The sequence below is a fragment of the Moschus berezovskii genome, chromosome 4 (assembly GCF_049115385.1).
Source record: "Moschus berezovskii isolate FMDL1 chromosome 4, NW_MosBer_1.0, whole genome shotgun sequence".
NCBI lineage: Eukaryota > Metazoa > Chordata > Mammalia > Artiodactyla > Moschidae > Moschus > Moschus berezovskii.
In genome coordinates, this window is record NC_142463.1 from 21287283 (window position 1) to 21310030 (window position 22748).

The following is a 22748-nucleotide window of genomic DNA, read 5'->3' on the forward strand; positions in this document are numbered from 1 at the left end:
GCCGTCTATGGGGTCACACAGAGTCGGACACGACTGAAGCGACTTAGTAGCAGCAGCAGCAAAGCTCAGAACACAATGGACAACCTGCTGGTATAATTAGATGCCTCAGAACTGCAAAAGAACCCACAGATTGCCCCAGAGAGAGACGCTAATTATTTCTCAGTGCTTCATGCTGGTTTACTTTCACTTGTACTCTCTAGCCAAATTGCTCATTTGTTCTGTGAATACAAGCAAGGCCAGAGTCTATATCCTATATTTCTTGTAAAAAAGGAGTGAATCTCTGATTTTCCCTTATTACCGAGTCCAAGGCTAAATGATAACTAGTCAATAGTAGGTGCTCTAACCCATCAATTATTTCATGATACTTATAAAAATGAAAGAGAACTAAATAAAAAAATATCGTAAGGCAGCATTATATTAAGGCAAGTGATTGTTTTCAGAAAGTTTTATTTCAGTCACACCCAGGTGGCGCTAGTGGTAAAGAATTCAAGTGCCAATACAGGAGATATAGGAGACAAGGTTTCAATCCTTGGGTAGGGAAGACCCCCTGGAGAAAGAAATGGCAACCCATTCAGTATTCTTGCCAGGGAAATCCCATTTTCAGAGGAGCCTGGTGGGCTACAGTCCATGGGGTCACAAAGAGTTGGATGTGACCAAGTGTGTGGATGCACGGGTGCACACATACACATGCATGTGTTTATCGCGTAATTATGGAAAATATTTCTTACTGTAGGTTCCAGGAAAAGTCTAAAAGCCACTGCCCTAGGCCATTGATTTCTGGTCACAAATGCTGGCCTGTGCCACTCCCAAACTACTGTTGAAAGGAGCTGCTGCTGCTGCTAAGTCACTTCAGTCAGGTCCGACTCTGTGTGACCCCATAGACGGAAGCCCACCAGGCTCCCCCATCCCTGGGATTCTCCAGGCAAGAACACTGGAGTGGGTTGCCATTTCCTTCTCCAATGTGTGAAAGTGAAAAGTGAAAGTGAAGTCGCTCAGTCGTGTCCGACCCTTAGCGACCCCACGGACTGCAGCCTACCAGGCTCCTCCATCCATGGGATTTTCTAGGCAAGAGTACTGGAGTGGCTTGCCATTGCCTTCTCTGGCTGAAAGGTGCAGGTAGCTTCAAAAACATTGGCAGGCACTTTATTCTAGCACAGTGCTCTCTGCCCTGACTGATTCTGAACTTTGTGACTCCACTCTGAAGAACAGAATATCCTCTTAGCCACAACAGGAATGACAAAGCTATTTTTAAGGACTCTGTGGGTGGACCATTCACTTGGCACTTGAGTTTTCTTTAAAGTCAATGTGTGTCTTTCTTAACTAAAGCACACAAACTGAGAACAAGAGCTAGAGCCACCAAGTTGCAGCTGCAGCACCTTATTCATATAAGATGCTCCATCAACATCCTCTGAATACCCCCCTTTCCCTCTGTCAGTCTCTCTTTCAGAATCAATGTGAGATCTGGCCAATTTAGGGACTGGAAAAGTTTTGGCTCTAAGCCTACTTGCCTGGTCAAGGTATTTAACCAACTCTGCCATTTCCTCTAATGCTACTCTAGAATAATAATTATCATTAGCTGCTGATAAGTTTCCAGTGCGACATACAGTACTACACCCCAAGCCCGTCTGTAAGTTCTTAAAAGAGTTAGACCTGAATTGCAACTCAGTATCTTATTGTGATCTTGAGCAAATTACTCAAATTCTATTAAGCAAAATAAGCTCTCACTATCTAATAAAAATCAGTTATCCAATTTTCTTGGGGGGGGTTAGACGATACATTCTTAAATTTAATATCTACACTGCTCTTTAGGAAAAACTGATTCATGAATTTCTAACTCCTTCTAAGCTGTTCTACTTGGTAAAACTCTGCTCCTCTGTAGAAAGGGTTAACATTTTAAATATTTGGCAAATGCATACTATTATCTATTTTAACTGACTTTAATGTATTGGGATCATAGTATGCAAAGCACCATTTCAAAAAGTAAAACAATCTGAAGTGAATTCCCTATACTTACTGATACATAGTAGAGAGACAAAATGAAATATTCACAGCTTATACAGAAAGACAATCACACTTTTACTACCTGCTTATTCATTTCTGTGATGTTTATCCAGACTTTGTTCAACCCAAGCTCTCCAGATTCAATCTTTTCAAGCTGTTTTTGTTTGCTGAGTAGTTCTTCATTAAGTTTGGGAATTTCTTGGAATGAGCTTTTCTGATTAGATTCCACTAAAAGCAAACATAAAAACAATCATAAGTAGCCATAAAGTTCCCTCATGGTTCCAAGATGAAAAAATGATCATAGAGCAGGAAAGAAGACAGATTAATGAAAGTTAATTCTGGGAGGATAATGACAAATCTTATTTATCAATTCCACTGTTCTTTTTACTTCTGTAAATGTGTATCTTGAACACTAAAGATTCATTTAACTGGGGCTATCTCACTACTGGCAGTACAACTTTTTTAAAGCCAGGTGGCTAAAAATGATAACAAACAACATCAGCAGAAAGAGTTAGACTTGAATTGCAACTCAGTAACTTACTGTGATCTTGAGCAAATTATTCAAATTCTTTGAGCTCACTTTCTTCATGTGTAATACAGTGAGAATTCTAACCATCCTGTGAAAATATTTTAAGTGAAAGAAGGGCTGTAAAGCACTAAACACAGCTGGTCAGGCATACAATAAGTGATAAATAAATGTTAAGTATTGACCTGCTCAATTAAGAAACTTTCTGATTGATCAACCAAGATTTATAAACTTTACTCCATTAATGCTCAAGGTGACAGCCTAAGTTATATCTCTAAATGTTTAAATTTATTTTTTCTACCCCAAATTGGTCAAATGCAAGATAGATTCTTAGTATCTTTCAAATGCTGCTTTGACAACTAAGATTTTAAATCTTTTTCATAAACAGCAAACAGTGCTTTCTTAAATCTTAAATCAACCCAAAAGCTCAAAGTGAGATAGAAGATAAAGAAAAATGTTAGGTGAATTGGCCTTTCTTTTGAGAAACAGCATCTTCTGGATGGTTTCAAGATTTGCCAGCCTGAAGGCAGAGGCCTGAAAAGAGTGCTTTCTCTTCATTCTTTAGAGTATTCTTTTTCGTGGAAAATAAAATATTGATAATGGCTGGTCCTCCAGAATAAAACCTGTCTTTCTTTCAAACCCACAGACTGCCTGATTAGTTATCATGTGCTCTTTTTAAAATAAAAAACTGGCATAAAGGGACAGATATAAAACTATTTACTAAAATCTTAAGTTCTCAAACTTTTTTTGTTTCTGTAGGTTGGCATCAAGAATACACCTGGCACACTTCAGGCACTCACTAAGTATCAATGACTGAATAAATCTGGCCTTTGCTTACCTCTCAACCACATTTCTCATCACTTTAGCTACACTTCAGTCTACTTTCCAGCCAAGTTGATTTTCCTGACACACCAACCTCTTTAAGCCTCAGTGACTGCAAACACTATCCTCTCTGCCTAGTTGACTTTTGCCCTTTCATTTCCTCCACCTTAGCCTAGTTGATTTCTTTCAAGATTCGGCACAGATAGCTGGCCCCCACCTGAGCCCACTGGTACTTCTTTACAACTCCAAACTCGACTGAGCACTGAACATGCTGTGCTGTAATTATTTACTCATCTGTCTCCTCCATCAGACTGAAGATAGCTGCCCGAGGGCAGGGATCAGGTCTTATTTGGTCATGTTTTCCCAAGGACCAGCACAGTCCCAGGTACACAGAAGCATTTAAATGCTTGTCCAGCGAAATTATTATAGGGTATAAAATGGAGTTAATAGTATCCTAATTAAGTTAAACAAGGCAAACTCAACAAATAAATTCAACAACAAAAAGTCCCCACAAAAATCAGGGGATGGTGGTGGTATCCTCACTGTAAACAAACCCACTATCTGAAAATTCAGAATTATTAAAAGAAATTAGACATTTTTATTCACTTTTCAAAAATATGTGGAGTCCTTTATAAATAGTAGGAATACATTCATTGCAGGAATTGCAATTGCAAGAATACATTCATCTCAGGTAGTAGGAATATTTTATCAGTCAGTTTAAATTAACGTAGCACTTAGCACCCAACTGAATTTTGAATTCAGTTAGGTTATAAAGAAAAGTTTATCCCACACATATCTGCCATTCTCACATGGTAAAACATTCCAAGGCTGGGGAAGTCTCTCTCTTTCCTATGCAATCTATATGAATTAAGTAGAAGAGGAAGTAAGATAAACACATAAGTAACTTGGATTAAAATTATTAACTAATAAACATAAATCTGACAAGCCCTGCAAACAGTTTAAATCCTGAGGACTGTGTGAGCCAAGAAGGGATTATATTCATTATCTGATTTGGGGATTTTTAGGAGAGAGAAGACAAGTAAAGGCAATCTGATTACATACATGGAATGAAATACTGTAAACAAACTTACAATTAAGTTTAATCATAAAAAAATACGATTACTAATTCATGTTCTTTAAACATGGAAGCAACTCATTTAAAATTTAGTACAATCCTACTCAAAAGAACTTAGTTAGCTCTTTTCCTGATCTTTAAGAAGAGGAAATGAAGATTTCTGCACATGCCCTTTAGATACAACACATAATGCCAATAGTAATATTTTATATTTGTGCGTCTTTACAGTTTACAAGATACTTTTATGTAATTACTCATCTTGTAATTGAGCCCCTACTATGTGCCTAGCCATGTACCTGGCACTAGCGCATACAAAAGAACCTGAAATTCTCAGTCTGGTGGGGAACAAGGCATCAGCCCAGAATTACTACAGAGTGTGACAGACGTTATGACACAGGAATGCCCAAAGTGCTTTTGTAGCACAAATTTATCTTTATGTTTTCTGATTCTAGAAAGTTTGGAAAGGAAAGTGCTAGAAAGGACCAGCACTCTCCCTAGAACTCTTCAGCTGTCACAGATGCTTATATCCTAGTGCTCTTATTAGCATAAGACCATTTTCAAGTTCTGCATGAAATGACCAAACTGCTACTCTTCTGCATGACCAGAAACAGACATGTTTGACTTATCAATACTGTCATTCTCTTCCAAATTCTTTCCCCTCCGTCTAGCTTGGAGTGATAGAGTGGAATGGCTGGGAATAGAATCTTCCTTAGAATAACTGTGGAGGTCTTCTGGAGTACCTGGTTCTAGAAAAAGAAAACTGAGTGAAGAGTTTCAAGGCCAGGCAGCACTTTTAGCTTAAGGATCAAATTACTCGTTGGCCTCAAGGAAAAAATACCTAGCCTATCTGCTCTGCTTTGTGCTCCAGATATCTCAGCAATCCTGCCTCCTTTCCTCACAAGTGTCTTGGAAGGTAATGAAATAAATGACAAGGTGCTCTGAATTTTTAAAAAAGGTATTTAAGCCAGACCAGCAGGTAGTCTTATTTCCACTATCCTCTTGAAAAACAAGAAATAAACTTATTGAAATATATTTAAAGTAGCAACATAATTCAAAGAAAGATTATATTAAGTTTAACAAGATTAACATCATTTAGCTAAGAGAATGGTTTTCCCATAAAGCCTCTTGCCAAGTGGTCCACTAAGGTTCACCCTATAGACTGACTTATATAGCCCCAGGCCCCATGTCTATTCTCTCTCAGGAAGTTCTGCTTTAGATAGTATAGGTGCTAGCGTACCTATTGCAGCAAACCAAAGCCCGCAGAGCAGCTGGACTGACAATTCCAAACCTGCTTCATTCAGCTGGCTGACAAGTCCAGCCAGGGACCCAGGGGAATGCTGCTCAGTGGTAGAAAGCAGGTCTTACAGTCCAGGGCACAACTCCTGGCATCTCCTGAACAGAGTATTTCCAGGAATTGGTATTAACGAGTGCTCAAAACATATTCGTTGCCTGATCGATTGTTAGGTCTATTGTATGTACACACTTCAAACATGACTTTCTAAACAAAGAAATTTCCTGAGAATGACAAGCTCAGCTAAGGTACACAGTACACTGGTGTCCTGAAAACACAGGCACAGAGCAGTCAGAGAAATAAATCCCTGGAAGGCAGAATTGAGCAATGTTTTGAAATGCATAAATAAATAATTGCTTTAGGTGACCCAAAGAGTCAGACGTGACTTAGTGACTGAACAACAACAACAAATATGTGACCCAAACAAGCTGCAGTACAAACGTAGGAGGCCCAACTAGTTACGGAGAGATGCTGGCATAGACAGGTGTCGTCAGTGGCTATTTATAGTAAAACACTGCTTCTCAGATCCTCCTTTCCAAGTTATGATTATTACTTACCAAGAAAAACACCATGTAATACTGCTAAGTACAAAACTAAGGAGGGAAAATAACTAGAATACAAAGCTCATCCTTTCTTACACTGTACTCTGCCCCACCAATTTAAAACACAGAAATCAGGATGATCCTGGCAGAGAATTGTGGCCTATCCAATCTCATTTCCTGAATCAGAGGCTCAGAAGAAAACTAAAGGTAATACTTCAATATATTTTTTTTTAAGCAACATCACTAGGAACGTCATTAATACACTGGATTAGCTGTCCCTAGGTTAGGTTTGGAACTTAACTAACTGCAGGCAACAAAGAGATCACCTAGGGCTTACTCCTAGGAAGTAAGAAAACAACTCTAATTCTAGTTCTAGGGACAGATTTCTTTATGACTTTGAGAAAGCCTAGTGGTCAGTTTGCTGGAATGTTAAAGCTGCTAAAGTTAGGGTATTTGTGATTTTGTGATTAACCTGAAACTGGCTCCTTAGCCTAGAAATTAAAAAAAAAAAAATTTTATTACTTATAATAAAATTCAGGTTGTAATTACAGCTATGCATTATTTGTTAGTTAAAGACCAAGTAAAGTATATTTTGGGTATAACTTTCTTTCCTTTTTTTGTAATTTGCCGTTGTTTTAAGATTTTATTAGCTTAGAAAATTTACCCTTGTAACCTAGAACCAAAGATCTCAGTGTTGCTAAAGAAAGATCTTTAGGCTAAAATGGGTTGAAGCTACCATGTAAGCACATCTCTCAGAAAAAGGATGTTGGATGCACAAAATACAACTTAACAATTTAGAATATATAAAACTCTTCAACTTCAAAAGTTTCTTAAGAGACACTGACTCATGAGACAAATATTTGTGACTCAGCACACAGTAAGCACGCCATACAGGCTGGGTATTATTATTACTGCTCAGTACTATGCTTCTCTAGGTTTTTCTTAAGGAGGATATTGTCTGATAGACACGCCCACATTCTTTCTCAAACAGCCCTGTGAAGAGGAAGGAAATAGCCTAGTGTTGCTACTACCACTTTACAGTTGGGAAACATGAAGTGGCAACAGGTGGAAATTAACCAAGGTTCTAGAACCTTGGATCTCGATCCTTCCCTTCTATGCTATAAACACTGACTGCAATGCCATTATTTCAGATGCTATTTGTCCCAATGGTGCATAAGTGCTGTGTTTTGTTTGTGCATTTAAAAATAAATGTTATTGCATTCAAGCCGACAGCTAAGAAAGAGTTGAAAAAATGCTGAAAGGAACATGTAATTGCTTCATCAGAGTGAGCAAAAATCTTAATTCAGTGTGGTTCACTTTGTCCTAGAACCTGGCAAAGAGTCCAAAATTATACTCTGAAAAGGGGGACCACTTACTTGTTCGGAACTTCTCCTTGAGGGAATCCAGATCCTCCTTCAGAGCGACTTGCATCCAAACCAGGCCAACGCAGGCCACGACACAGGCGGCAAGGATGACAAACGCACAGAGGGGATAACAGATCCTGCAGCATCGTAAATAGTCTCCCCTGATCGGAAGAACAAATGCAACCAGGAGCATGAAAGGGATTATGAATACAGTTTGATTCCAAATAGCACATGTGTGGGCATGCAATTAGCATCTCTAATGAATAACCAACCCATTTACCAGGGAACATAGGGTAACACACTTAAATCTGATCAGCAGGTTGAATATGTCAAGATAATATGACCCAGGAAGAGTTCATCTACTGGGGACAAACTTCTCATGAAATGAGGGAGTTTTTGAGTTACAGGAAGCAGCTGTGGGCACTGCAGCTCACTGCCATCATCATCAATGCAGGTCTTTGGAAACTGACTCAGGTTGCTGCTGCTGCTGCTGCTGCTGCTAAGTCACTTCAGTCGTGTCCGACTCTGTGTGACCCCATAGACGGAAGCCCAACAGGCTCCCCCGTCCCTGGGATTCTCCAGGCAAGAACACTGGAGTGGGTTGCCATTTCCTTCTCCAATGTGTGAAAGTGAAAAGTGAAGTCGCTCAGTCGTGTCCGACCCTTAGCGACCCCATGGACTGCAGCCTACCAGGCTTCTCCATCCATGGGATTTTCTAGGCAAGAGTACTGGAGTGGCTTGCCATTGCCTTCTCCGTGACTCAGGTTAGGGAAGTGTAAAGATCAGAGTTTTCTATGCCATTTATTCCTGTATTGTAATTCACTTATCTATCTAGTTCTCTCTCTCAAATATATAGTTATTCAAGAGGACCTTGTTTTACTTCACTGAAACTTTATAAACTTTTGATTTAGCTTTACTGAAAATGGAATGAAAAAAACTAGAACGGTAGGTTAAAGTGGACAGCTCATACACTCCAGCTGATTGGTTCAGAAGGAAGGACATAGGAGTTAGATTTCACATCAAACGTCAACCAGCACTCAAGGTCTAAACTAAACCAACAGGGTAACTGTTCCAGTTAACTATTCCACTTCATCAGATCTTCATAGCTGAAGCCCAGGATTGCCCTGAACTACTTCACCTGCCAAAGCTCATTAGAAACCAATCTCTTCCTTTAATATAAAAGGACAAAGACATTCCAAACAAACAAATCTCAAAGGATTTGATCTCTTTTAGCATTCTAAGCTTCAGCCGAGCTCTTGCTTTCACATCCTCAGCAGCATACTCTTTCAATGTGCTCCTTAAGAGAGTCCAAGGGCACTTTAAAGAGTCCCTTCAGCCCCTTCCTACCCTACCCCCAATTCCCAATATCTTTGTGTTTACTAGTGGAGAGCATGGCAATCCGCTCCAGTATTCTTCCCTGAAGAATCCTATGGACAGAGGAGCCTGGCAGGCTACAGTCCATGGAGTCACACAGTCGGAGACGACTGAGTAACACTTCCACTTGTCCTCACTACTGGAGGGTATTACCATCTAAAAGTGGTTTGAAAAAAGCGGCCTCTTCTTTCTGTCTCCCACCCTCCATTTCTCTCAAGGTTCATAGTTTTTACAGAACGTCCTTCATCATATTCCCCCATTACCAGATTCAGACCCATCCACAGTGGGAAAATTAAAAACAAACAAACCCAAACAAACAAATAAAAAACCCTGCAGTCTTAAGGTCCCTGTGTCTCCTAAATTTAACAGGGCCTTGTCTCTCAAATTTCTCTCTCCCTACGTCCCTATTCTTAGCTTCTCTGCTACTCTCACCGGGCTCTTGGCACAATCCCCAAGTCCACACTTCCACCCTAGATTCAGACCTCTTTGTACACTTAGAGACAGAACTCTTAACTTATACTTCATTCAAAACCTGAACTCAACTTCTCCCGAACATTTTTCCTCCCTTGTGCCTTCCAGGGACTATACACTTTTTTCTTCCTAAGAACTCCCGTCTCCTTTCCTTTCAGTCGCCCCCTTGGTAGTGCAAGATGACTTTTCCCATCCCAGCCTCAGCACTTCTTTACTCACTTGACAAAGCGAGAGCGATTTCCAGCTACACCAAATTCCTCTTCCTCCTCTGAGCTGGACTCGGAGTCTGAGTCAGGAGGCTCCGTGCGAAGCAGGCGGTGGCCTGAGCCTTTCTTGGGTTTCTTTCTCCGGCTGTCCCCAGCCAAGCCGATCAATGCATTGAGCTCTTTGCGCTTTTTCATCTTCTTGTGTGGGGTAAGTGGAGCACCCACTCCCGAGCTGCCAGGTTCGTACCCGACGCCCAATTCTCTCCCTGCCTTGGAGCTGCCTTCCAGGGTGAGGAATCCTGGGCCAAAGCCCTCTGGTCACTCCCACCCAGGGGTGGGACTGACCAGATACGCTAGGGGCTGGAGATTGGACTCCAGAGGAAACAGGAACTCAAATGAATGGGGGAAGTCACATAGAGATGGCCAGGGAGCTGGTGATCCAAATGGGTAAAGGCCTATGCATGGAGTGCCAGTTACTTAAGAGGGTACTGGGGAGGGGAGCAACTTTTGTCTCTCAGGATAAAAAGTCAAGTCAAGAATGAGAGATTCTGAACCCTGGTCAGCAGATAGTATTTCTAAGGGTACTCCAGGAGCTGGAGAGGACACACAGATAGGTGTTTCGGACTTCCGGGGCAGGATTTCCAATGGAGAGGAAAACAAGAAACTTGGTTCTTGAATGGGAAGAGGCGGGGAGACGTAAAGCACGACGGTGGGAACGCGCTGGTCCCTCCCTAGATGGTAGCAGGAGGAGGCTCCCAGCCACTATAACCCTGACAGAGAAAATGCCCGAGTCCAAGAAGATCACCGTCCTCCGGTCTCTGTCCTGAGTTTGAAGGGAGTCAGAGGCCAAGGAAAACCCAGAGCCTAGCCTGGAGGATTCGGCCTGAGAGGAGCCAGTCCTGCGCCTGGGAAGACCCCAGCCCTGCTGTCTCGGCCTGGGGGCGCGGTGAGGAGGGGTGACCGCGGCTCAGCCCACCTGAAGCGCTCCCGCCCAGAGTTTGAGGTGTTCCGGTACGGCCGACTCTCGGCAACTCACACGCGCCGCCTCCACTCCAGCCGCGACTCCGGTCCCCGCTCCGGCTGCGGCCGCAGCTGCTCCCGAGTCGCTGGTGGCGGCGGCGGCTGTGGCCGCAGGCTCCAGACCCGGGCCATCGCTTCAGCCCCAGCTCACTTCCCCTTTGGCAGCGGCCGCCGGCGCCGCCTGCCAGTAAGGCGCACTCCCATTGGCCGCCTGTTCGATGACGTCACGCAAGGAGGTAGGGGCGGCGGGGCGTTAAAAGGCGCAGGCTCTGGCGCTGGCAGTCGGTCTGCCCTGTCGAGGAGCCTCCGCCCCCAGGAGGGTGTCAGGGGACCTGTCTCTCACCTGTCCTAGGCCGTGTGTTGTTTCCAGAGGAGCAGGGATGAGCCAGGCAAGGCACCCAGCTGGATGAATTTGCTTGGGAAGTTCATCACCGCATCGGCCCCCAGTTGTGACTAACCCAATTTAGAGGTGCCAGCCCTCTGACTCTCCAGCTGCTTATTAGAAGTTTAGGCGTGTTACAAGTTAATGACCCGGTTGAACACATTCGTTCATTCATTCTGTAAATATTTGTTGATTTAGTCATTGATTACCACGTGTCAGAAAGTTCTACCGCTGAGGATACAGCAATAAACAAAACAAACACTGTCCCTGCCTTCCAGCGTAGGGTTGCCTGATTTAGGGAATAAAAATACAGGACACTTAGGAAAGTTTAAATTTCAGATAAACTACAAATTGTTTTTTTTTTTTTTTTAACGTAAGTGTATCTCATGTAACATCTTCATACTTAAAAGTTATTTTATTTGAAGTTCAATTTTAACTGGACGTCCTGTGTTTTATCTGCCAACCCAGTTCCTGCAGTTTATACTTGAGTGGAAGGAGAACAATAACATGTTACATGTCAGGAGGTGATGAATATTATGGGGAAAAGGGAAACATGATAAAGGGACGGGGAGTGCCTCTGTGATAAGGGGACCTTTGGTTAGAGATTGGGAGGCAGCGAGGCAATGAGTTGTGCAATGACCCCAAGGAAGGAGTGACGTGGAAAACGTGGTGTGGCTGGACCTGAAGAGCCAGCTGCTGCTGCTATGTGGCTTCAGTAGTGTCTGACTCTGTGGGACCCCATAGACGGCAGCCCACCAGGCTCCTCTGTCCACGGGATTCTCCAGGCAAGAATACTGGAGTGGGTTGCCATTTCCTTCTCCAGAGGAGAGCTATAAGAAATGAGGTCAGACACGCATCAGGAGCAGATCTTGTAGGGCTTGAGGGACCACTGTGAGGACTTTGGGAAACCATTGGTGCTTTAAGTTCTGGCTTAGATTTTTTAAAAGATCACTCTAGCTACTGGAAAAGAGAATTAGGAGAGAAAAGGACAAGTAAATACGATGGCAATAGTGGAGATGCTGAGCATTCTGGATGCTTCTTGACCTTAGAGCTAACAATACTTGCTGATGGTCTACAGAGCAGGTGTGTACAAAACAAGGAGTCATAGATGACTCCAGAGTCAGATTGGAACAGCTGGAACAAAGGAATTGCTGTTTACTGAGATAGGAAAGAGCAGATTTGTGGCAAACTTGAGAAACCAATTCAGTACTCAGATGGACTGTTTGGTACATCTATTTGGAATTCTGGGCAGAGATTGGGTCCTGAAATATAAATCTGAGAGTCTCCCATGTAGATAGTATTTAAAGCAAAGTGCTTTGAACTGCTCGGAAAAAAGTCATTTAGAGTAATTTTTTAAATACAATTTTAAAATTTATTTTTGACTGTACTGGGTTTTATGCTGCTATGCAGGCTTTTCTCTAGTTGTGGTGAGTGGGGACTACTCTCTCGTTGTGGGATGCAGGCTTCTCTTGTTGCAAAGCACATGTGCGGGCTTCTGTAGTTGCGGCTCCTGGGCTCCAGAGCACAGGCTCAATAGTTGTTGCACAGGGGCTTAGTTGCTCCGTGGCACATGGGATCTTCCTGGATCGGGGGTTGAACCCATGTTTTCTGCATTGGCGGGCAGATTCTTTACCACTGAGCCACCAGGAAGCCCTAAAGTAATTTTTTATATATTGACACTTCTTACTGTGTCAATCACACTGGCTTTGTCTAGGGATACCCACCCAAAGTCTGGGCCTATTTCTTATTTATCTTTATGTGTCAAGTCCAGAGGTAGAAGATCTGATATATATGTGACACCTATGTAGGTGGGTAGAGTTATATAGAGGTATGAGTGGAGGTTTGGAATCAAGAGATCTGGGATGAAATCATTTAGAATATTTACTAGCTCTGTCAACATGGAAGCTATTTAAATCTGAGCTTCAGTTTTCCTTTCTGCAAAGTGAGGATTAAAGTCTATTTCACAGGACAGACACGTGAGAAGATACTTGTGAAAGTGCTTTTGATGCCCCCCAAACGTGATGCAGTTATTTTGGTTTTTCATTTCCTTTTGTTTCTAGAGCTGTGCTACCCAATATGGTAGTCAGTAGTCACTAGCTACCTATAACAATTTAAATTTACATTTTGCTTAATTAAAAGTTTAAATTAGTTTCCCAGTCTCACTGGCCACTGTGCTCCATAACCATATGTGGTTAGTGGCTATTGGGCAGCAACAGAACAGTACATTTCCATCATTATTGAAAGTTCTGTTGGACAGCTCTGCACTAGCATCTCCTTGAAGGTGTGGTACTACACAGGAAAAGGTCTTGACTTGTAGAACCACTTCACAAACACGTGCTGTGGTCATGAGAAACCCAGGCATAAGGAGTGACTGGCCCAGGATAGCCCTTCCCATGGCCCTCCTGTGTTGTAGATGTTACATATACACCAAGGGAACCTGGGGCTGAGGAACCCAAGGAAGTGAGGTGGGGCCAAAGTCATTTCACCCAGCTGCAATGACATCTGGTCAGCCAGGCCCTGCCCTCTCATGCAGTGGACTGGTCTTGGGTGGGGAGGTTGGAGGAGGAAGGATCTGTGATTCAGTCCCACTGTCCACCTTTTTGTCTATTTTTTTTTTCTTTTGGTCTACTGGTCTTTAGATAACACAACTTTCGGTGTTGGGTAAACATCCCATGAAATACTGAGCCTTTGAAAACTACTGGCCAGGTGTCTTTCTTCTCTCAGGAGCTCTTGGTACTCTTTAGCTTCCTCCCTCAAACCTGGACCCTCAAGACCAGAAATTAAGCCAACCCTCTCAGAGCAAGGGCTCCTGCACTGAGGAACCATGTGCCTTCCCACACCAGGACCTGTCAAGGTTGTGACCCATCTGTCCATTTGGGGATGTTCACATTATGATTTTGTGTCTGTGCAACCTGTTACCCATTCAAAACTTGTTTGGAATGCACTAAGATCTTGGGTAAGTCACTTTCCCAAGTGACCCTGCTTATTTAACTTATATGCAGAGTACATCATGAGAAATGCTGGGCTGTATGAAGTGCAAGCTGGAATCAAGATTGCAGGAGAAATATCAATAACCTCAGATATGCAGATGACACCACCCTTATGGCAGAAAGCGAAGAAGAACTAAAGAGCTTCTTGATGAAAGTGAAAGAGGAGAGTGAAAAAGTTGGCTTAAAACTCAGCATTCAGAAAATTAAGATCATGGCATCTGGTCCCATCATTTTATGGCAAATAGATGGGGAAATAGTGTAAACAGTGACAGACTTTTTTTGGGGGGAGGGCTTTAAAATCACTGCAGTGGTGATTACAGTCATGAAATTAAAAGACGCTTGTTCCTTGGAAGGAAAGTTATGACCAACCTAGACATCATATTAAAAAGCAGAGACATTACTTTGCAAACAAAGGTCCATCTAGTCAAAGCTATGATTTTTCCAGTAGTCATGTATGAATGTGAGAGTTGGACTATAAAGAAAGCTGAGTGCGGAAGAATTGATGCTTTTGAACTGTGGTGTTGAAGAAGACTCTTAAGAGTCCTTTGGACTGCAAGGAGATCAAACCAGTCCATCCTAAAGGAAATCAGTCCTGAATATTCAGTGGAAGGACTGATGCTGAAGTTGAAACTCCGATCCTTTGGCCACCTGATGAGAAGAACTGACACATTGGAAAAGACCCTGATGCTGGGAAAGATTGAAGGCAGGAGGAGAAGGGGACGACAGAGGATGAGATGGTTGGATGGCATCACTGACTCAATGGACATGAGTTTGAGTAAACTCTGGGAGTTGGTGATGGACAGGGAGGCCTGGCATGCTACAGTCCATGGGGTCACGAAGAGTCAGACATGACTGAGTGACTGAACTGAACTGAACTGGAGTAATTTTCCAGTTCTGGTATTCTAGCTTTTCTGTGTGTACAATGGGAATAAGCGTATTCCCTGCCCAGCTTTCTGCTCCATGCTTTTTTGGGAAGGGAGCAACATCATATAGTGTTTATATAGGGTGAATGATACCTGCTGAATTCTCCTACAACAATGTGCGGAGGGTAAGCAAATTTGAGTTCCCAGAGCTCAAAATCCCATTCTGTGTGAGTGGCGAAGTCACATCTTGAGATGTGGTGCTACCTTAGAAGACTCTACAGAATGCTTTCACTTGGGAAAACTGAGGCAGAGAGTGGGGGAAAAACTGGCTCAGGGCCAATGATCAGAAATGTGATCCAGGACTTTTGATTCCTAGGCTGAAGCTCTTTAAGATCTCATAATCCTCTCTTCTTTGGGATCTAAGTCCACATCTGAGCTCTGCCAGTTGGCAGCTGTGTGACCTTGGGCAAATGACTGAGCCTCTCTGAGTCTCCACTTTTGTGAAGTGGTGGTAATAATAGTACCTAGGACTAGCCATGTAATTTGTGGGGGTCAGTGCAAATGGAAATGCAAGATCCCTTATTCAAAAATCAGGAAAAAAGCTTTTATCCCCCTTTCTCTTATGATTTCTTACCTATTTTGTCATGCTGTTCATAGCTCGCTAGTTAGCCCTATGCTTCCTTGGGCATGGGGACACTCACAGGGGTAAGGGGCCCTTCCTCAGGCACCCCAACCCAGCCCTCCCTGTGTCTGTATCCAGGCCAAGGATGCGATGGCGCAGAGGAACAGGCAGCTGAGAACCTATCCTGGGGAAGGGGGAAGGGGAGAGGGAGGTGGGGCGAGGCGGGACTACGTATGGACAGAACCTCCAAGTCCCCAGTGGAGGCTCCATTGCTCCATCAGACTTCACTTTCAAAACAAATTCAAAAATAAAATGATTAAGGATTTCAAGATGGTAACCATAGATTAAGTTATGATCAACCTTGATAGTGTATTAAAAAACAGAGACATTACTTTGCCAACCAAGGTCCGTCTAGTCAAGGCTATGGTTTTTCCTGTGGTCATGTATGGATGTGAGAGTTGGACTGTGAAGAAAGCTGATCGCCGAAGAATTGATGCTTTTGAACTGTGGTGCTGGAGAGGACTCTTGAGAGTCCCTTGTACCACAAGGAGATCCAACCAGTCTATTCTAAGGGAGATCGATCCTGGGTGTTCATTGGAAGGACTGATGCTAAAGCTGAAACTGCAATACTTTGGCCAACTCATGCGACGAGTTGACTCACTGGAAAAGAGTCTGATGCTGGAAAAGGTTGGGGGCGGGAGGAGAAGGGGATGACCGAGAATGAGATGGCTGGATGGCATCACCGACTCTGTGGACATGAGTTTGAGTGAACTCCGGGAGTTGGTGATGGACAGGGAGGCCTGGCGTGCTGTGGTTCATGGGGTCGTGGAGAGTCGGACATGACTGAGTGACTGAACTGAACTGAACTGAACCACAGATTATTAAGCCCTAGTTGTGGCACACCCTTCTGAGTCGGGGGTTCTCTGTCACATACTTGTGAAACTGACCCTGACAATATGTAACTCACAGAGTAGCTGTGTGAAGAAGCAATGTGCCTGACTCATAGTAAATGCTCAATAAATGTACCTGTTCCATTAATGTGATTATTAATTATTCAGTGTGATTTATTATAGATTTATTAAGTATAATTTTCATGGTGACCCAGTTGGGTAATTAATCTTCATTTACCTAATAGAAAATGCTGCTTCCATCTGCTACAAGAATTCCCTTTGCCATCATTTTTCTTGGTGTTTTTCTATGGTTAAAGTTGGAGGGAAGGAACAGAAATGAACATTTAAAAATACTCATGTATTAGGCATTTTTTGTGTTAATCATCACTGTGATAAATTAGTCCTCCCAAGGTAAACAACTTATCTTGCTCTAACTGAGAAGAAAATGGATGTCCAGGGATTGCAAGAGGCTTGCCCAGGGACACACAGCACATCAGTGGCAGAAACTGGGACTTGAATCTGGATCTGAGCCTTGGAAACCTGAGTTCTGCACCTGGTGCCCAGCACCATGCTGGCGGACCTGTTGCCTGGGCCTTTGTCTGCAGCTCATCTGGAAAGGGACCACCAGCTGAAGCATCTTACCTCTCCTGGGATGGCTTCGTCTGCTTTCCCAGCCCCTTCCCCATTCTTTTTGCTGCTGTGTCGGCAGCTGCATCCGGTACCCTAAAGACAATGGGAAGAGGAAGGACTGGGTGGTAGGAGAGGGGCCAAGCTCCAAGCTAAACAATGATTTTTCTCCTGGTGGGTCCTAGGCAGCAGGAAGCAGCACTGGTTCCCAGCATTATTGTGGGCAAGGGTAAGGACTGCCCCCACCGGCATCCTTCTTCTATTCTAGGCACAGTCTCCTTTGAGTTGCTGCAAGCTTTTTTCCCTTGGCTGTGTAGTAGCCTCAGTTTCCCCATCTATTGAGTATCCTAGCACCCAGAACAGCATCCAGTGCTGGAAGGACCTTGGGAACTGTTTGCTGAATTAAATTATTGGAAGAGCTGAAGAGAGCTATTGGAAGAATTTCTAGGCATTGTCCTTCATCTTGGTGATCCCACCCATTCATTCCATCCATCTATCCATCCATCCAACAATCCTGCCCTAAGGAAGCTACTTCCACATGCCAAGTCCTGTGTGTGGCCCTGGAATACACCAGTAATATCCAGGTTCCACACTGCCAGAGTTCCCAGGAAGCAGGCAGTGGTCCACAGGGTTTATATTAGGGGACAAAAAGAAAGTCTGGAATGATTGAAATTATTTTAGGATGAGAACAATAATCCTGGGAGGAAAGAATGTACAATGGCCTTCAGACCACCAACTCTTGCCCTCCTTTCCAGGGGCTTGAGCTGGAAATGGACTTGCAGCTGGACCAGAGGAGCCCTGAGTCAGGGTACAGTATTGTATGGGTTTGAGTCTCAGTCTCTTCACCTACTGAATGTGTGATCTTAGATGAGTTCCTTTTCCTCTCTGAGTCTGTTTTCTCATCTGTAAACTGGAACTAACTATGTGCACCCCCTGGCAGTGCCTAAGGATTAAATTTAAATGGTGGGCATTAAAGGGCTTCAAGGGAATTGTTAAATGCATTGAGTGGACAGGGAGACCGGGAAACAGACCTCTGAGATACCTATTTGGAGCAAGGGACTTAGTGCAGGCTGGGAAAGAAGGTGATGGAATCGTGATGGGAAGGCTCTTCTAACTTAGAAACGGCTGTGTGTGTGTGTGTGTGTGGTGTGTGTGTGTGTGTGTGTGTGGTGTGTGCGCTCCCTCCATCAATGCTGGGGGTGGATGAAGGAATAAATGGCAGGTGTGGGAGTGGGGGACAACACGGAGAGGCTGTCTGGGCCATCCCGAGTTCTTTTCTAAGGGAATAGCACTGGCTTTGTGTGTCTAAATCAACCTGAGACTACAGTTCAGCTCCATCTGAGACCAGTCTCTACTTACCGAGAAGACTGGCACTAGGAGACAATAGACATATATTGCCTCATGCTGCCCTCTGCAGGTTTCCTGCACAACTGCACCTCTTAAATGGGGACAATTTCTCTTCACCACAAATGGTAACTCTCCTGTGTTAGGAGATTGGGAAACACAGGATAGACGATCATACTCCTGCTGTGTAAGAGCTTCTGGTGTGTGAGTGTGTGTGTGTGAGAGAGAGACAGATCAACAGACAGAGACAGTGAACAATAAAGATGAACAGTAAAGACGTGATCAGCACCACAATACAAGATGCAGAAAGGGTCGGGATGGCATTAGGGAAAGATTTTGAAATGAAGTAAGCTTTCATCCATTCAATCATCCATCCATCCATCCAGCATATATTTATTGAACGCTTAATGTATTCTAAGCCCTATTCTTTATGTTGGAGTTAAACAAGGAACAAAATACACAGAAATCCATGCCTGCATGGAACTTACATTCTAATGAAAGGAAAAAATTCACAAATAAGGTGATAAATAAACATTGTGTTGGATAATGAGTATTAAGGAGAAATATGAAGCAGTAAAGGAAAAATATTGTTGTAGTGATTACAGCTTTTGAAGTGAAATTTGAATAAAAAGATCCAAGGGGGAGGAATTTTAGCTTCTGTACATGATTAAAATTGTACTGGACTTTCTGTCCTGCATCACTAACTAGTGCATGTATGTGTGTGCATACTCAGTCATGTCCAACTTTTTGTGACCCCACAAACTGTAGCTCACCAGGCTTCTCTGTCCTGGAGGAGAATTTTTCAGGCAAGAATACTGGAGTGGGATGCCATTTCCTCCTCCAGGGGATCTTCCCTGCCCAGGGATCACACCTGCATCTCCTGAGTCTCCTGAATTGCAGATGGATTCTTTACTGCTGCCTCATGGGGGAAGCCCATAAATAACTAGAAAACTGTACAAATGTATGGAATAACTTTTTAGGCATTGGACAACAATTAGCACAGAACTATTCTCCTTGAGAGAAGGGAAACAAGACAGTACAAAGAAAATTAACTGTCTTTCTCTTATGAAAATAGATATAAAAACATTTAACAAATGTTACCAAATCGTAACCAACTCCAAATAAAAAGCATATATCATGACCAAGTGGGGTTCATCTTAGAAATGCAGGATTAATTTAACGTTTGAAAATCACCATATTGTAAAATAAAGGAGAAAAACATAATTTATCACAATATATACAAAAAAGAGCATTGATAATATTCACCATCTATTTATAAGAAAAGCTCTATTAAAATTAATAGTAAAATGTGGTAAAGAGCATCTATGAAAGTTCTATAGCTAATATCATACTTAATGCTGAAATAGAATTCTTTTACATTAAGAACAGGACAAGGATGTCTGCTGTCATTGTTTCTGTTTAACACTGTACTGAGGTCCTAATCGGAGAAGGCAATGGCACCCCACTCCAGTACTCTTGCCTGGAGAATCCCAGGGACAGAGGAGCCTGGTGGGCTGCCGTCTATGGGGTCACACAGAGTCGGACGTGACTGAAGTGACTTAGCAGCAGCAGCAGCAGAGGTCCTAATCACTGCCACAGTAAAAAAGAAAAAAGCTCACATATTTAGATATGAAGAAGTAAACTGTCTTTATTTATAGATCAGATAATATAATCATATAAATAAAAAGTCCTAAGGAATCTATAAAAGAGCTATTAGAACTAATATACTAATTTATCAAAATCACAAGATAAAAGGTCAATGTAAAAAAGTTATTTGTATTTTTGTATACTAGAACTGAACAACTGGAAAATAGAAACTTAAAACCATTTACAATGACTTAAAAACGTGGAATATTTATGGATAAGTTCAGCAAATTATGTGTAAAATTGGTACACTAAAACTACAAAATACTGCTGAGATCAAAGTAAGATCTAAATAAATAAATATATCATGTTCATGGATTGAAAGACAACATTGTAATGATGTCAGTTATTCCTAAATTCATCTATAGATTCAGTGCAGCCATAAGCAAAAATACCAGCAGGCTTTTTTTCTTTGGATAAATATTGACAAGCTGATCCTAAAATATATATAAAAATGCAAAAACCTATAATAGTAAAACAATTTTTTGAGAAAGAACAAAGTTGGAAGATTTACAATATTTGATTCTAAAACTTTCCCCAAGGTGGGAGTAAGTTTGCACATTTGAGGAGCAGTGAGGATACTTGTATGGCTGTGGAAGAATGTTTGATGCAAAGAGATTATGGATTTCACTCTAAGTCAGTTAGGGAGCTATTAGAAGGTTTTGATAAGGGGGCTTATATGATCCCACTTAATGTTTTAATAAGGTCACTCTGGTTTCCATATTCAGAACAGAATAAAAGGGGAAAGGGCAGAAGCAGAAAAGCAGTTTAGAGGCTACTGCTGTAATACAGAGATGATGGTGATCTAGACCAAGTGGTAAGAAGTGGTTGGTTTATGGACACATTTTTAAAGGTAGAGCTGACTGAATTTCCTGATGAACTCGATATAGGGCATGAAAGAAAGAGAGAAGTTAAGGTCTGGGCAACTGGACAACAGAGCTGCTGGTTACTATGGTGGGGAAGCTGGTAGGAGGATGAGACGAAGTGTTTTGTGTGGCTGAACCACACTGACTCCATCTTATCAGCTTCATCTTAGGCCTGAAATCCAGCCCCTTCTCTTTCTGCATGACTGAGCTTTAACCTACTCATAAAGAATGTGCACAAGCCATATAAGTTCTCTATCAACTTTTACCCTTGCCTTCATCTCATATGAAAACTGGAAGAATGTCTTTTGCTGAAGTAGATGGTTAATGGTCATGAGATCCCTGGGTGAGATGAAAAATGCCCAGTTTCCCTTGGTGCTGACATGTTTCCCACTTGATAGATTCTATTTTTAGCTTTGGCTCCTTTAAATCCTTCTGTACTCCCTCCACAGTATGGTGTGGATGGAGCATAGCTATCAATGTCTGGACTGTGGTCCACACCGTCCTGCCTGTATGTAAGTTACCCATAATAGACTTCATTGTTGCACCTTATGGTGTTGCTTGCTGCATTTTTCAGCCTTAAACTTCCTTCTCAATTCAGAGGATATTATTCAACATCCTTCTTCCTACCAATTTTGTTAGAGACATGATAAGTTTGAGATGTCCATTGGATACCCAAGTGGGGTTATCAAGTAGGTAGGTCCACGAATATGAACTCTAGGTTAGAGATGTATTTAAAGCCACAAGATTGGATGAGATGACTAATGGGATGAGTGGAAATAGAAGAAAAGTTCCAAAGACTGAACCCTGTGGGTCCTCCAATATTTAGCACTTGTGGGAATAAAGGGGTTCATCCGAGAAATAGGAGGGAAAATTGTGTTAGGAGCAAAAGTGTTAGAAAAGAGAGGAGACCAATAATGTCAGGCATATGGGCAGGGGAAGTATTGAAGGGTCTTGAATATCAGGATGGGGATATCAGTCTTAAAAGACAGAGTCACAATCAGATTCAAGTCATAGAAAGATTGCTCTGGTAGCACTGTGGGATTGAAACAGAGGTTAGGAAGGGGTCAGACTTTAGGTAGGAAGACCAGAGTGTGCATTCATGCTTAGTCACTCAGTCGTGTCATACTCTTTTGAGATTCCATAGTCTACCAGGCTCCTCTGTCCATGTGCTTCTCCAGACAAAAGACTGTAATGGGTAGCCATTCTCTTCTCTAGGGGATCTTGCCAACCCAGGGACTGAACTGAGTCTCCTGCGTTGCATATGGATTCTTTTCTGCCTGAGCCACCAGGGAAGGCCAGGGAGGAGGCAAAAGCAATCGTGAGGTCATCCAGTCAGGCTAGATCAGGACTGATGGTCTCCTGATCTGGGATTTCTCTATCTTTGGGCTCTTGGAGTTCAAGGATTTGTCTACTAAAGATTCCAACTGGGGGCTTCCCTGGTGGTTCAGTGGTAAAGAATCTGCCTGCCAGTGCAGGAGACATGGGTTTGATACCCGGTCTGGGATGATTCCACATGCCACAGAGCAACTAAGCCTGTGTGCAACAACTACTGAGTCTGTGTTCTAGAGCTGGGGAGCTGCAACTACTGAGCCCACATGTGCAAATGCTGAAGCCTATGTGCCCTAAAGCTTGTGTTTCATGAGAGAAGCCTCTGCAGTGAGAAATTCAGGCACTGCAAGTAGTGAGTAGCCTCCACTCTCTGCAAGTGGGGAGAAGTCTGCACAGCAAGAAAGACCTAGAACAGCCAAAACAAAACAAAGCAAAAGATTCCAGCTAGGTCTTCCTGGCTTGCCCTGAACCTTGAGAAGACAGGAATGGCTGGGTCTTC

The 22748-nt window shown here is 42.8% G+C and overlaps 1 protein-coding gene across 1 annotated transcript in view; it reads right to left on the reverse strand.

Moving 5' to 3' along the window:
* The window catches only part of EFCAB14 (EF-hand calcium binding domain 14), a 38299-nt gene extending 27426 nt beyond the window's left edge, over positions 1–10873 (reverse strand). The window contains exons 1-3 of the mRNA XM_055402127.2: positions 9686–10873; positions 7634–7782; positions 2084–2229 (exon numbers count right to left, since the gene is read on the reverse strand). Coding sequence (XP_055258102.1) covers positions 2084–2229; positions 7634–7782; positions 9686–9867 — 477 coding nt within the window. The 5' untranslated portion in view covers positions 9868–10873. The remainder of the gene's footprint in view (positions 1–2083; positions 2230–7633; positions 7783–9685) is intronic.
* Between the last annotated feature and the right edge of the window lie 11875 nt (positions 10874–22748).